Raw genomic sequence first — 15,782 nt, forward strand, 5'->3', positions numbered from 1 at the left:
TACCGGTAACACCACAGTATAGGGAGACTTACCTTTATTACGTTTGGGGCTAGAACTTGAGCCAGGCATGGGCGATGTCGGTGTAGCAGGTGACTTCGGGATGACGTCCAGTTTCGTGGGGGTCCCCACTCTCCTTTCTTTGTCTTTTTTCGTGTAGGTTTCCATTATCTGGGCTGGGCCTGTTTTAGGGTGGCTTGTCAACCCCTCGGTGTCTTGCTTTGTGGGGTTTGGGTCCTGAGCCGGGTGGGGAGCTGGTCAGAGAGAGAGAAAGAAACAAAAAGAAGCCAGGTGAGAAAATGGCGGAGTGAGCTGTGTAACACACCACATTATAGAGATGGAATTCAACCTGTCCTCATTCCAAAGCAACTGCTTGTCTGGAGGTGGGTCTGAGTGACGTTGTATTGCTCTACTTTATAGTCTAGGATGTAACAGGTGCAACAGGTGGAATCAAGGTCTATTAAGAAACCCCTTCTCCATGGGTGTTTACCTAACAGTATACTGTACATACATACCGTACCAGCAAGCCATAGTACGAGATCAACAGAGAACACAGGCATTGTGCATTGTGGTCTCCGTTGAGCTACTCAACTAACTCTCAGCCTCAATAATGTAAAACTATAAACACACAAGAATGATAAAGCACAGCATGACAAGAACGATACATCTCACCCACTGGCAAACCTTAAAGTCTAAATGACTCAAGATATGCTTAGTCCACTAGCACTCTAATACAAGATCTCGGTTCTCTGGTCTGGCTCTCTAACTTTACCCCACACTGCTCTCTCCCAGAACGACCGGCTGATTTATCGACAGTCAGGGCTGAGTGAATTCTCTCCCTGGCAGAACAAAACAAGGTAATTGCCTCTCTGCATCTTGATGATTCTACTGGGGAGGAACGGATTGATTTAGTGAGAGGAGGGGGAAAAAATAATTGCAGGTTCCTCTCTTTATGACAAAGGTCATCATTAATTTAGCCAGAGAACATTTTAAAAGCGTACTCTGTAGTTTCATACTAAAAAAGTAGTGTCTGGTCTTGTTGAGTATCTTTTTGAGTAAATTGAACACTGGCTTACGTGGCACTAAGTGTGTTATTGTGTGTGTACAGGTTCAGTGGGCCTTGATTGTGTGTGCATTTCATCCTGTGACCACATAAGACAATGGGATCCCAGGTTACACCTGCAAAGACCTTTAGGAATAGAAACAGTTGGACAGGGTGTTGGTTACGAGAGCTCCACGGCTGGGTCAGTGCCTCAGTGGCAGAGTGACTCACACTTGGCAGCTTGAGCCTGAAGCTCCCTGCTCAAACATAACTTTGCCCAGGCTTTGGAGGCCTCACAAAGACCTAGGGAGAAATGTTTGGCTCCTTTGTCCACTCAGCACTGTCGCCCTACATTCCCTCTGCAACACTCAGCATTGAGCCGAGTTTCTTCCACATAGTCTCTCAGGGTAAACACTGGGGCAACGTGCTTTAAATGACTCATCCAGGGCTAAAAACAATGACGGTGGAGCAGGTATGTCACAAAGGACCATTGACAGGAGATTTACTCTCTTCTGTGCAACACAGTGGCAAGTATGATAACGCCACACAGTGCAGCAATGCTGGAAGAAGCAAATAGTGTATAACTTTGGAAATTCAATATGATGTACTTAGTATCGAATCTAGCTGCATGTAGCCTATACAGTATAGCTATATTGTTTTGAAGAGTACTCTGATACTGAACAGTAGGTGTGTGTATAGAAATTGAATGATTAGAACGGACACGCCCATCTAGTCATTCTATTTCTATGGGAACAGGTCTCCTCCATATTGACATTGTCGTTCTCAGTCACCTGCCATCTGTTGTACAGTCTACCTGGCACAGAGAGACACACACAGCTAACCAGACCTCCTCCATCACATACACTATGCATTTTTGTGGGAAGCTGGCATGCACCTGGCAGAGAGAAACCTGTGTCAATTATACATGTTATGGTCTGCTTGAGGTAGTGATGGAAATAAGACCGGCATTCAGGCAACCTGCTGCTAACCTCCGCAAAGAACAGAGAGTGGGTGGGCATGGGTGGCCAACCAAGTCAACAGGGAGAACCAATGCATTATTACCACAAAAAAAGAAGGACCCACTCCATGAAGCATATAGTATATCAATATCAACACCATTTGACATTTAAACTTTTAATTTTAATTGACTCACATCATCCGAGAGTGATACATGTACTTATGTTACGTTAAGCAAAAACGAGAAACATTCTAGTCCCTCCTAGCTACTCCTCTAGTCATAACTGACTGAGCTCTCCTGCATCCCTCTGTTGACATAGACATCAGACCGTATGGAAAAGACAAGCCAGAGCTCAGCTCATGGAAAAGCTCATATTATCAGTTCTGGAATGAGAGCATTTACTCTGATGACTCTTAGTAGGACATTGGCGCCATGGGCTTCCTTGAGAGGTGAGACTGGGGCGAGAGAAAGAAAGCGACAGAGACATCGATGGAAAGAGAGAGAGAGTGCTGGCATGCGAGATGAGCTGAGACGAGTCTACGGGGGAGCTCAGCTGAGACGAGACAGATACACAGCGGTCCCCTGCTCAAAGCCTGCCACTGTTAAATAAGTACTGGGCCAGCGAGGTGGATGAGCTCGGTGATGCACTCAGAGAGAGAGGAGCCATTGTTGGTGTCTCTGTATGGCAACGGGCCTGCTGCCAAACACACTGCAATGACAGGGAGAAGTGTCAGAGGGGAAGATATATAGAGAGGGGGAAACAGGAAGAGGGCAGAGAGAGAGAGAGAGGACAGAGACAGGGGGAGAGTGAGAGAGAGAGAAGAGATATAAAAAGGGGGGGGGGGATATATGGAGAAAGGGAGAGAGAAACAGAAAGAGGGAGAGAGAGAGCTTGTGCAGAGGATGGCAACTAGAATCTATGACTAGGGTGGCTGGATGGCAGGAAGCTTGGCCCCGGTGATGTACTGGGCCGTACGCACCACCCCCTGTAGTGCCTTGCAGTCGGAAGCCGAGCAGTTGCAAAACCAGGCAGTGAGGCAAATGGTCAGAATGCTCTCGATGGTGAAGCTGTAAAACCTTTTGAGGATCTGAGGACCCGTGCCAAATCTTTTCAGTCTCCATAGGGGGAAAAGGTTTTGTCGTGCCCTCTTCACGACTGTCTTGGTGTGCTTGGACCATGTTAGTTTGTTGGTGATGTGGACGCCAAGGAATGTGTTGGTCATGTGGACGCCCCATCGATGAGAATGGAGGTGTGCTCCGTCCTCCTTTCTCCTTTGTCTTGGTCACGTTGAGGGAGAGGTTGTTTCCTTGCACCACGCGGTCAGGTCTCTGACCTCCTCCCTATAGGCTGTCTCATTGTTGTCGGTGATCAGGCCTACCACTGTTGTGTGTTGCAGTCGTGCCTGGACGTGCAGTCAAGAGTGAACAGGGAGTACAGGAGGGGACTGAGCACACACGCCTGAGGAGCCCCGTGTTGAGGATCAGTGTGGCAGATGTGTTGTTACCACCTGGGGGCGGCCCATCAGGAAGTCCAGGATCCAGTTGCAGAGGGAGGTGTTTAGTCCCAGGGTCCTTAGCTTAGTGATGAGCTTTGAGGGCACTATGGTGCTGTACTCTGGGGGAGCATATCATAGCATACTCATTAACACCTGAGGACTTATGGTCATAAAGAACACAATGGGTAGCAGTGCTGAGTGCGACCGCTCTGATAATCTGCATGATATATACAGTGTAGTGTCTATGATATACATTTGCAAGAGAGCCCAGTCTGGAGGCACATTGTGTATGCTGAATACAAATTAAACCGTATACTACTAAGCGTAAGAGAGAGGAACTGAGAAGAGGTGTTGTTTTGTGTTGTGCTGCAGGCTAGGGGAGGTTTGGCTGATTAATATTCCATGGTGTTTTGGTGCAGTGGAGAGAAACGAGGGTCATTATGGATGTGATATTCTGGCTGCCTGCAGCCCTGCACTTTCGGACAACAGAGAAGGGATTGCTGATACAAAGACCAAGAGAATAGACACTCTATTTGTCTCACTGAATAATATTCTATGTTAGTGACATTTAGTCACCCGTACTCTCAGAGTAGGAGTGCTGTTCTAGGACCAGTTTGGACTTTAATATGATAATGAGTAAGATGACATGGACAAACAGGAGCTGATCCTAGATCAGCACTCCTACTTTGAGATGCTTTATGAATACGGGCACTGAGCAACAAGCCTGGTAACCCCATGCCAGCACAGCAACAAAATGTTAACACGCTAGCTGCAATTTAACACACTGGTTTTCAAAATGCAAATCTGATATTTGCACCGATGTACTCAATGAATTCCAACATGACCATTACTCGACTTACTGTCGAATAACCATTCAAATACTGCCTTCTGGTGTCGAACAGTGACCCAAGTCTTCTGAGTATAAAAACGGCTAAAAACAACTTAATTCAAGAAGTGAATGCAATAAGCATGCTATGATGTAGACACTGCTGTCCAGCTGTGTGTATATTCAAGTGCCAAATGTCTTAGAAATAACTGTTTCACAATCATTCATTATTACTCACAGAATAAACTGGAACTCTGTTTAGTGAGCAGCAGGCACGTTCTTTGTTTGGTCTCTACATTTTGAAGAGACCAAATACAGTGCGCATATACACATGCAAACACACACACCGACTTAATGTGTCTTTAGGCTTCTTGGAGTGTTCCTACGACTCTAAATGCCGCCTTGCACAGACCTTGAGAAGTGCCACTAGAATCAATCTAAATAATGAACACTATGACACTGCAGATTTCCATGTTGAAGAGGGTCGCTACTTTCTATCAAACCTGGGTTCACATACTATTTGACATTTTTCAAATACTTTGAGAGTTTACTTCAGCCTGCCTGGAGTGCAAGATGGGTAGCGTTTGCACTGTCGTGACTATTCTAATGGTCCCATTGTACCAGACAAGCTGAATAAAACACGGATAAAGTATTTGAAATGCATTCAAATAGTATTTGAGCCCAGGATTGCTGTGGGTATATAGAGACAAACAGTGAAAAGCAGAGGGTTGAGCAGGCCAGGTCAAGGCCCAGAAAGTGGGACAGACCAGCTTCAGGAATCTGAGGCATACTGGTCCTGTACACTGTCCAGTTCAGTTATTTTATTGTTGCTCTTTAATTATTTGTAATTTATTTTCTTTTTTTCTCTTTTTTTACTTAAGTTTATTTAGTAAATACTTTCTTAACATGTATTTTTTCTTTAAACTGCACTTTTGGTTAAGGGCTTGTAAGTAAGCATTTCCCTGTAAAGTCTACACCTGTTATATTTGCATGTGACAAATAACATTTGATTTGATTTGTATTACACAAACAATAGCCCCGCACAGTAGCCCCGAGACTGCCTCCCAGGGACTGCCGTGCAGAGGAAATATCAGCCCACAGAGGGACGCACGAGATTGAACTTCACGCAACTTTCTAGAGCAGTGGTCACCAACTGGTCGATCGCGATCTCCAAAGAATTCCTAGTCGATTGCCAAATATTTCTGTAAAAAAAACAATGATAAGGCCTAGAGCTAGAGGACTAAAAGTCATATCCAGAGATGAGACATATATTTCAACGGATGGTAGTGAGATCTCGATAAAGTCTTCTGTTACCAAAACTAGAATCCGTTATGAACAGAGTAGACAATGATATGTGGACTTTACACTTTGCCAAAGTATAAAGGAGTGTAAAGTGTAAAGGAGTGTAAAGTGTAAAGGAGTGTAAAGTATAAAGGAGTGTAAAGTGTAAAAGAGTGTAAAGTGTAAAGGAGTGTAAAGTGTAAAGGAGTGTAAAGTGTAAAGGAGTGTAAAGTGTAAAGGAGTGCAAAGAAGGAGTGCAATTTGAGTTATTGCACATGGGAACTTCATAGAGTAGGTATTCCCTAACGGAAATATGCACACGCACGCTAGAACATGTCAATAGGATCTCACTAGATCGTGCTTGTCTCTGCCCACCTCATTGCTTATTCTGCCCACTATGATTCACTTGTTCCCATTGGAAAAGGCATGCTGTGGTCTATCTTTGGTTAGTTATAAAAATCTTAGTCGTATCTGTCCCATTCTGGCATCTGTGAGAGCATGGGCAGAGCCATTGAGGCCATCTCCATTTTGAAGTAGTCCATTTTCTTCTAATACTTCTATGAGATGGTAAACAAACTGAAAGGGAGCATACTGCCACCTTGAGTGAATTGTTTAAACAGTTATATAGTTGGCGATTTACTGTCGCCTGCAGTTATGTTTGCTCATGACACAAGCATAATTAATTGGCTAATACCTCCTGATGAACTGGATGGAAGTATGTGATCCTTCCTTAACTCATAGGAAATCCCACCAAGTTAACTATTTAGAAATGGTGAAACTCCTCAATTGCGCTGCCATTGCTAAGAGAGGATGGATTTTTAGTAAGGTAGGATTTCTTTCGCTTATTGCTATGGTCATTAATTGTACTGCACAAATAGTACAGGAATCTCAGAAGATTGATTTGGTGGTAGCAGCAGCAGAGAAGGTTTTGGGTGTCAAAGATTTTAGCACAGAACTACAGGGGGTTTTAAGAGAAGGGGTTCCATCCTCCCAGGCCGACGGCCAGGTGTTGGATCTGTTAGGGCCAAAGTAGTGGGAAGGGGTGATGGGTTTGTTGGGGATAGCTGCAGGGTTGCCATGTCTGAGATTTTCACTGAAAATTGGGCTACTTTGAAAACGATCGCGGGTGAAAACATGTTGGACGTCGTGGAATGCAGATTTTTGGACTATACTCATTTGCACCGCGGCCGCCATCAGGCAGTGAGGCAACCTGTTGCTGTGCTACTTTGAACTGGTCTGTGTTTACAGCATGAGTGGTCATGAGTAGATGAGCTTGTTTTGTGATCAAAGTGAAAGCTGCATTTAGCCACGTGTGCACATTGTGTTCATATCCTTGGCTAGTTAGTGAGTTATTAGCCCAGTTATAGATACTTTGCAGTCAGCAATAGGGGAGTGATTGCCTTCTACAAGAGCCCAAAATGTGTACATTTCTAGACATCTTTGAAAAGTGAGTCAGGTAAAGAGCTTTTTTTGTCTTAAAGGGGCAGTGTAGTAATTTAAGACAGGCTTGAATAAGCTAAGTAGCCATTAGGCAGAGGGTAGCATAATTTGTCTGATTCTCTGTAATAATGGTATGGGAATAATAATACATTATATTTTGTACATTTTTTTTGCATCAAACAACACCACAACAAATCTGAAGGACAAGTGGATAAACAGGTTAATGTCAAGCCCTGCAAGTTTTGTTTTAAGTCTTAAGGAATGTGTAGGCCAATATTGAACACCACACATTGGCTGCTGCTAAAAGGCTGAATGCCAGCTGGTCAGCGTATGCCCTAAGTACGTGTCTGTCCCAACTGCCTTGTGAATGTTAACCTTTTATAAGGTTTTACTCAAATCGGCTATGGAGAGTGAGATCACACAGTCATCGAGAACAGCTGGTGTTCTCATGCATGGTTCAGTGCTGTTTGCCTCGAAGAGAGCATAGAAGGAATTTAGCTCATCTGGTAGGCTCGCTTCACTGAGCATCTCGTGGCTGGGTTTCCCTTTATAATCCGTGATAGTTTGCAAGCCCTGCAACATCCGATGGGCGTTAGAGCCAGTGTAGTAGGATTAGATCTTAGTCCCGTACTGACATTTTGACTGTTTGATGGCTCGTCGGAGGTCGGATTACTTATAAGAGCTCGGAATAGCGACCCGCTCCATGAAAGCGGCAGCTGTAGCGCTTAAATCAGTGCTGATGTTACTGTAATACATGGCTTCTGATTGGGATATGTACGTACGGTCACTGATAGAGTTATGATCAGACTTGCCAAATGGAGGGTGAGGGAGAGCTTTGTATGCGTTTCTATGTGTGGAGTAAAGGTTATCTAAAGTGTTTTTGTCTCTAGTTGCACAGGTGACATGCTGGTAAAAATAAGGTAAGACAGATTTCATATTTCAGAATACAGCGATATGGTCTGTTTAAAGAGGCTGAGGATGTCAGGGCTTTGATGCACTGCATCTTTTCCAGGTCTAGAGGTAAACTGTAATTTCACTGCTCTAGCTCTTCTAAGTGGCTTTCCATATCATGGTCTGAAATACAGCTGCATATAGTAGGTGATGAGGCCACTGACATAAGTGCAAATGGCAACATTGCAACTGAAAATGTCAGTAATTCAATTTCTCAGAGGAGAAACCACTGCTTTTTTCATAATCAACTCGCTTCCTGGGGTCTGGTGAGTCATACCAAATAAATGTCTCAAATCAAAACACTTTACATAAAAATGACTGATGTGATATATCTTTGATTAAAAATGACACAAAAAGCCCCACGGCCTGACAAAAAATGACCATCTATTTGTATTATCAAAAACAATTGGCAGCCTGAAAATCAAAAAATACAAAAAGCATTTATGCATGCTTCTATTTTCAAAGCCCAAAATACATATGAAAGCTGTAAATGCCATCAAACCAAAAAAACATGTTATCATTGTGTCCTTGAGAAGTTGATCCCATTAGAATGTAAGGTATTTCATATCTCAACACTGTTCACTCAGGCCTTAAGTAACTGCCTAAATGCGCTGTGCCAGTCTGGTTGCCTGATACCCTGGCAGCCGTAAGAAGTGGGGAATTCGGACTTGGGTTTGTATGTGTGTGTGTGTATACCACACCCCTTTCTGTTGGCTACCTGTTCTTCAAACTCAAACCGCTGTGAGGCGGTGTCATCATACATGCATTGAGGAACAAAGAGCGATGAGGTTGTCTCATCCACAGCGCAAACATATGACTCAAACGCCAAAGTATGACTAAACATCACTCAAGCAAACCATCAACTAAGGCAATGGGAATTTGAAACTAAGAAATCCCCTAGCCTGGTCCCAGATCTGTTTGTGACGTCTTTAGTGCCTTGCCAACTCATTTGGTCATTGTCACGCCAAACAATGACCATAGGATTTAGCAAGAAAACAGATATCAGACCAGGCTTGGATTCCCACTATCCACAGAAAAGCACATGGGTAAAACCCATGTAGATCCTGGTCCCAGGACATCAACCAATTAGATCACTTACAAACACAGTGAGTCACTCATCTGCACCCAAACATAAAACCATGGGTATTATCATTGGGCACTGGCATGGCCCAGGACATGATGGAAATACAGGACAGGGAGGGAATGAAATATTCATAGATCCAAGTATTGCTCTCTCAAGCACATCTCTCTTCCCGTCTCCTGCCAAACCAGGCAAAAAACGACCGAGCACAGCAAGACAACCACTGGTAATAGTGGCTAGTGATATGTGGACTTGGAAGCCCAAGCATAAAAATAGACTTAAAACTGAACTTGACAGAAAAAGAGCACTGAGTAAACAGGGTGGGAACTCTGTATTGGTTCTCTTGCTAAATGGAAACGAGGCAAACAACAGGCTAGGAAATAGCATCAGGTCCCGAGCTGTGAAATCAGAGAGTGGAAAGAGAAAAGGGCTGCTCCGAAAAAAGAGTAAAGAGGAACTCGGGAGGCCGAAAGAGAATAGGTCTGCATCTCATTTGAGCGGGACAGGGAACTAATGAATTACCTCACTGTCACCCCCCTCGCTCCTCTCTCGGCCCTCACACTCTCACCCCGAATGGGGTGATGTAAGGGGCTATGGTGGGGCCCCAGACACACTGGAAGCGCAGTGTAAACAACAACCACCAATTCTGCGCCAAAAGGCTCTCACTGTGTGTATTTGTGTGTGTGCCTGCGTGCGCGTGCGTGCTCGTGCGGGCGTGCACGTACTCATGCCGTGGTTTAAAGGTTCGGGCTTGCCAGCCTGTGAAATGAGTGTATTTGTACTTTGTTTTCAAGTTCCTAGAGTTCAAGCGACAACGGGCGTGAGAGAGAAATAGATAAAACAGATATATCACTAATTCACGTGTACACAGTTTCACTCCGCATTAGCACAATCAAACACAACATTGCAGGTTACTTTTTAACTCCACAAAATATAATTGCTTGCTTGTGAGCATTATTATACATACAACAAATGAGAGAAGAGATGTGTGCAGGGTTTACAATGTAACTAAACTGAGGTTGAAACATTATTGGGCATCCAACATCTACGATTTATGGCCTAGTTAAGCAACATAATTCTGATTTGGGGCCGAAAACAACTTTTAAAGGTGGTGTCACACGTGTGCTCCCTCTCCGGCCTCTAGGTCACGAGTCTGCTCGTTATGGCGCACACCTGGCACCATGGTTACGCGCATCTGCGCGTCATTAGACTCACCTGGACTCCATCACCTCCTTGATTATCTGCCCTATATGTCACTCCATTTGGTTCCTTCCCCAGGCGTCATTGTTTCTGTGTCATGTCTGTGCTTTGTTCGTGTTTGGTATTATGTTACGTTTATTTAATAAAACACTCACTCCCTGAACTTGCTTCCCGACTCTCAGCGCACATCGTTACAGGCAGTTTCTCATAGCATAACAATGTGCCTATTAATAGTCATGTCTCTGTTAGGGTCTCTGCCACGACTTTTCTACTGTCACCTGGCCTGGATATGGAACAATGCCTGGCATTTTGCTAGCCGCTTTCCTCCCAAGCGCTGTCAGCCTTTTCAAAGCCATCGTGGTGATGAAATGCCCAGCAGACGCACACGCACACACAAACAAACACACACCAGTATTTGATTGGTTGAGACACCCAGCAGTAATAGGGAGTGATAGAACCTTCGCACACAAGCCACCCTCAACTGGATATCTGGGCCATGCAGCCTGGCTGCCATCCATTCATAACTGAGCACTCTATCCGGCATACCGACCAGTCAGCCGTGGCAACCTGCTCCACCTCCCCCTTGGGGGTTGGGAGCAGCAGCCCAGTCTAATCCTCCACTGGTCTATGTGAGGTGGCCTCATGGCACTAAGTACACCCCTGTCACAATGTGTTTACACGGCGGCAGGACGGGGCATTAGCTAGGAGGAGTAACTGTTGAGTAGCTGTAAATGGTGTGGATTTAGGTTTCGATGTGTACAAACCCTCTACGAACAAACTCAACTGATTGTGCCAAAAGTCCCCTTAATTGAATCAATATTTATTGGAGCATTTGTTCAACAGTCCTCGATATGTATCTGGCTAGCAGGGATTTCATTGACAACTTCACTGTTCTAGGAAGTGAGTAGTGACTGGCTGGGTAATGGACACGTCAAAAACAATACGAAAAATACATGAAAATGGAAAGAAAAGAAGAAAAAAAAACAGTAACAAAGTGCAATGCAATCGTGAAATTAGCGTAACATCACATTCCAAGACCAACACAGCCCTAGAAGAGTAGATAGAGGGGGTTTACATCCGATAATCAGATACAGTTTAAACAGTCATGCTTACAATAGAGAGACTTCAATCGCATGACCTTGTTGTTGGCCAGATGCCCATTGCAAAACACAGCTGTGCCTGGACGGCTGGTTAGTCATGACAAAACCACATTTGAACATCTCTGCTATCTGCTATTCCTCTTCTCTCTGTACATCACTAACGAGTGACACAGCCAAAATTCCTATCCTCTCCCAGAGGGTTAGGTTTCTAACTCAGCAGTGATTTGGAGCCAGCAGACAGAGAGATGAACAGAAGAGTTGGTTCAAACTGTTTCTCTGTGGAAAACCATCCTACAACGCCAAATTCCACAAGCTCGCATATAATGTAGCTAGATCATACATTGATGAAAACCAGGCACCACTATTGGTGTCATTTTGTGTCATTATGACTTTGTTGACAGTTTCTGGAGATAGGGATGTCTGGGACTGCGTGTGTTCCTGCGTGAGGTACTGTAGGTGGGAGGATGACGGAGGTTGTTTTGTCAAACAAGTCATTTTCAGGGCCATTACTTCAGGCAAACAACATCAGGTTCCAGCAGTAATCATTTGAACAGTCTCAACACCAAACATACAATTAAGGAGAGTCCCAAAGTCCTTGTTTGTTACTGTATAGTATTTGGGTTTTTAAGGTCCCACCCAACCGTTCAGAGATTCTCTGCATAATGACAAGAGCTCTAATTATAGCTTCTACAAGAACACAACAGACCATAAGAGTAATGTGTAATCTCTCAAGGCCTAGACTCTTAGAAAAAAAGGGTTCCAAAAGGGTTATTTAGCTATCCCAATAGGAGAACCCTTTTTGGTTCCAGGTAGAAACCATTTTATGTTTCAATAAGAACTCTCTGTGGAAAGGGTTTTACATGGAACTCAAAAGGGTTCTAACTGGAGCCAAAAGGGTTCTACTTGGAAACAAAAAGGTTTCTTCAAAATGACCAGCAAAAATGTGAGGTTTAGTGCCAAAAGGAGTAGTGATGCACGATATATCGGTGAACATATCGGAATATGGCCTACCTGGTTAAATAAAGGTGAAGTTTAAAAAATATTTAAAAATTGGGCGATAATAGCTAAAAATGCCAACATAGGTATCGGCCGATGTCTAGTTTAACGCCCGATGTGCAAAACCGAAGTCAAAGCTGACCTGCATACCTTTATAACGAAGGTACATGACGTAACGACGCCACGTTGCGATATACGTGCAACACAGCATTTCCAAACTAGCCCACAATATCTGCTGTGTGTATCGAGGAGTCAACAAGTCCAGCAGTCATTTGAAAGAGTAAGAGCATTTCAGTGAGACAACTCAAAGGTGAAATCCATTAAAGCCAAGATATTGGAATTCATTGCCCTTGACAATCAAACGTTCTCTGTCGTTGGTGATGTTGGCTTTCGCCGACTGGTCGAGCACTGGTTAACACTACCAAGTGCGCTATTTTTCCGATGTTTCCCTTCCGGAGTTACACAGTAATAGCTTCACTGCTATTAGCTTCACGCCATACATACTATGGAACGCCGTTTGGGTCTTTGCGTGTCAAAAAATATACAGTAGCACTGTCAAAGCTGTCCACGAACGATGTGTTTACAATACCGCGTTGGTAATAAAGCATCATTTGTTCGACCACAACTTCTGTGGTAGCTAGCTTTAGCTTGCAGTCATTTTCATTATTCTTAGCAATGATTTAGGATCCCTTGTGAGTAAGTATTAGCTAGGTTGCCACTTGTTGTTTGTCTATTGAAATTGAACTTCAGTTCATGAAAATAAATAGCTAGACAGCTACTTAACCCTGTTGCCCAAAGCTAATGTTATAAGCAGCCAGCTAGCTTCATCTGGCTAGTGACGCTCGACCGGACCGGGTTATGTGTTGTGAAGCTAGCCACAATAAGGATTAGGCACAAAAGTGGAATTTGTGGTTTGCCTTCAAAATAAAAGTATGCCATTGACATTGATGCAAATGAATACAAATAGTAGAATTATGCATACTTTTATTTTGAAGTGCACTATTGTGGCTAATCCTTATAGTGGTTAGCTTCACATAGCTGGTTCATCACAACAAATCAAATTAAAGTTTATTTGTCACGTGCGCCGAATACAACAGGCGTAGTAGACCTTACAGTGAAATGCTTACTTACAGGCTCTAACCAATGGTGCGAAAAAAGAAAAACAAATATGTGTGTGTGTGTAGGTATGTAAAGAAATAAAAACAACAGTAAAAAAAAACATTTGAAAAAAGAGTAGCAAGGCTATATACAGACACCTGTTAGTCAGGCTTATTGAGGTAGTATGTATATGTAGGTATCGTTAAAGTGACTGCGCATATATGATGAACAGAGAGTAGCAGAAACGTGCAAAGAGGGGTTGGCGGGTGGTGGGACACAATGCAGATAGCCCAGTTAGCCAATGTGTGGGAGCACTGGTTGGTCGGCCCAATTTAGGTAGTATGTATATGAATGTATAGTTAAAGTGACTATGCATATAAGATAAACAGAGAGTAGCAGCAGTGTAAAAGAGGGGTTGGTGGGGCACACAATGCAAATAGTCTGGGTAACCATTTGGTTACCTGTTCAGGAGTCTTATGACTTGGGGGTAAAAACTGTTGAGAAGCCTTTTGGTCCTAGACTTGGCACTCCTGTACCGCTTGCCATGCGGTAGTAGAGAGAACAGTCTATGACTGGGCTGGCTGGGGTCTTTGACAATCTTTAGGGCCTTCCTCTGACACCGCCTGGTGTAGAGGTCCTGGATGGCAGGCAGGTTTGCCCCAGTGATGTACTGGGCCGTACACACTACCCTCTGAAGTGCCTTGCGGTCAGAGGCCGAGCAATTGCCGTACCAGGCAGTGATACAACCGGTCAGGATGCTCTCGATGTTGCAGCTGTAGAACCTTTTGAGGATCTCAGGAACCATGCCACATCTTTTTAGTTTCCTGAGGGGAATAGGCTTTGTCGTGCCCTCTTCACGAATGTCGTGGTGTGTTTGGACCAATCTAGTTGATTGTTGATGTGGACACCAAGGAATTTGAAGCTCTCAACCTGCTCCACTACAGCCCCGTTGATGAGAATGGGGACGTGCTTGTTGCTCCATTTCCTGTAGTCCACAATCATCTCCTTAGTCTTGGTTATGTTGAGGGATAGGTTGTTATTCTGGCACCACCCGGCCAGGTCTCTGACCTCCTCCCTATACGCTGTCTCGTCGTTGTATGTGATCAGGCCAAGAGGTCGACCGATTATGATTTTTCAACGCCGTTACTGATTATTGGAGGACCAAAAACGCCGATACCGATTAATCGGACAATTGATTTTTTATTTTAATTTGTAATAATGACAATTACAACAATACTGAATGAACACTTATTTTAACTTAATATAATACATCAAAAAAATCTATTTAGCCTCAAATAAATAATGAAACATGTTCAATTTGGTTTAAATAATGCAAAAACAAAGTGTTGGAGAAGAAAGTAAAAGTGCAAAATGTGCTATGTAAGAAAGCTAACGTTTCAGTTCCTTGCTCAGAACATGAGAACATATGAAAGCTGGTGGTTCATTCTAACATGAGTCTTCAATATTCCCAGGTAAGACGTTTTAGGTTGCAGTTATTATAGGAATTATAGGACTATTTCGCTCTATACCATTTGTATTTCATTAACCTTTGACTATTGGATGTTCTTATAGGCACTTTAGTATTGCCAGTGTAACAGTATAGCTTCTGTCCCTCTAGTTAGTGTGCGCTAACTAGTCAGCCATTTCACTTCGGTTACACCATCTCGGGAGAGATGAGATCATTACACTGCCTGATACACCAGAGCGTTCTTTGCGCTTAACTCAGCGGTGATTTTAAAAAACACCATGGAATCAGTTATGGCTATCATAAACTTTATGCAATCAACATCTAGCTTGCAACATTGCTTGTTGCTTAGTCTGCTGAGCATCATGATCTACTTTTATGCAATGATACTCGGTGGCTAAGCAAGGGTAACAATGGTGTCAAGAGAGCAGCCCATGTGAACTTAAGGAGGAGATACGTTTCTTTTCACCGTGATTGCCGCCACAAGAACGCCGACACATATCTAGCGAAAATGCTTGATGAGGAGTTTGAATCAGATGGGTTTTTTTTTAGTGACATCTTCAAATCAATTGGATGCACTTCATTTGAGACTACAGGAGAGGGATAAAACAGTCATTGACATGATTGACATGCATTATTGTATTTTCTCCTTAGAAATAGAGCCCCCCCCAAAAAAATGCTCAAATTCTCTACACTGCGCAACTACATTCGGTCATCATCAGTACAGATCACTCCTATGACGTCTGAGTTTTTAGATAAACTGAAAGATAAACTCTTCAAATGTCATTGCAAAGTTAAGTCCCCACCGAGGTTGTACTGTTCGTTATAGAGACCAGTTCTCTACTCATGCG

General features: G+C 43.6%; 1 protein-coding gene across 8 annotated transcripts in view; it reads right to left on the reverse strand.

The window, feature by feature from the left end:
* Positions 1 to 15,782, reverse strand: part of LOC118364280 (MAP7 domain-containing protein 1-like) — a 74,363-nt gene that overhangs the window by 46,846 nt on the left and 11,735 nt on the right. For all 8 annotated transcript variants that reach the window (XM_035745699.2, XM_035745694.2, XM_035745697.2 and 5 more), the window contains exon 2: positions 33 to 251. In XM_035745699.2, coding sequence (XP_035601592.1) covers positions 33 to 251 — 219 coding nt within the window. The remainder of the gene's footprint in view (positions 1 to 32; positions 252 to 15,782) is intronic.

Source organism: Oncorhynchus keta, chromosome 31 (assembly GCF_023373465.1).
Source record: "Oncorhynchus keta strain PuntledgeMale-10-30-2019 chromosome 31, Oket_V2, whole genome shotgun sequence".
Taxonomy (NCBI): domain Eukaryota; kingdom Metazoa; phylum Chordata; class Actinopteri; order Salmoniformes; family Salmonidae; genus Oncorhynchus; species Oncorhynchus keta.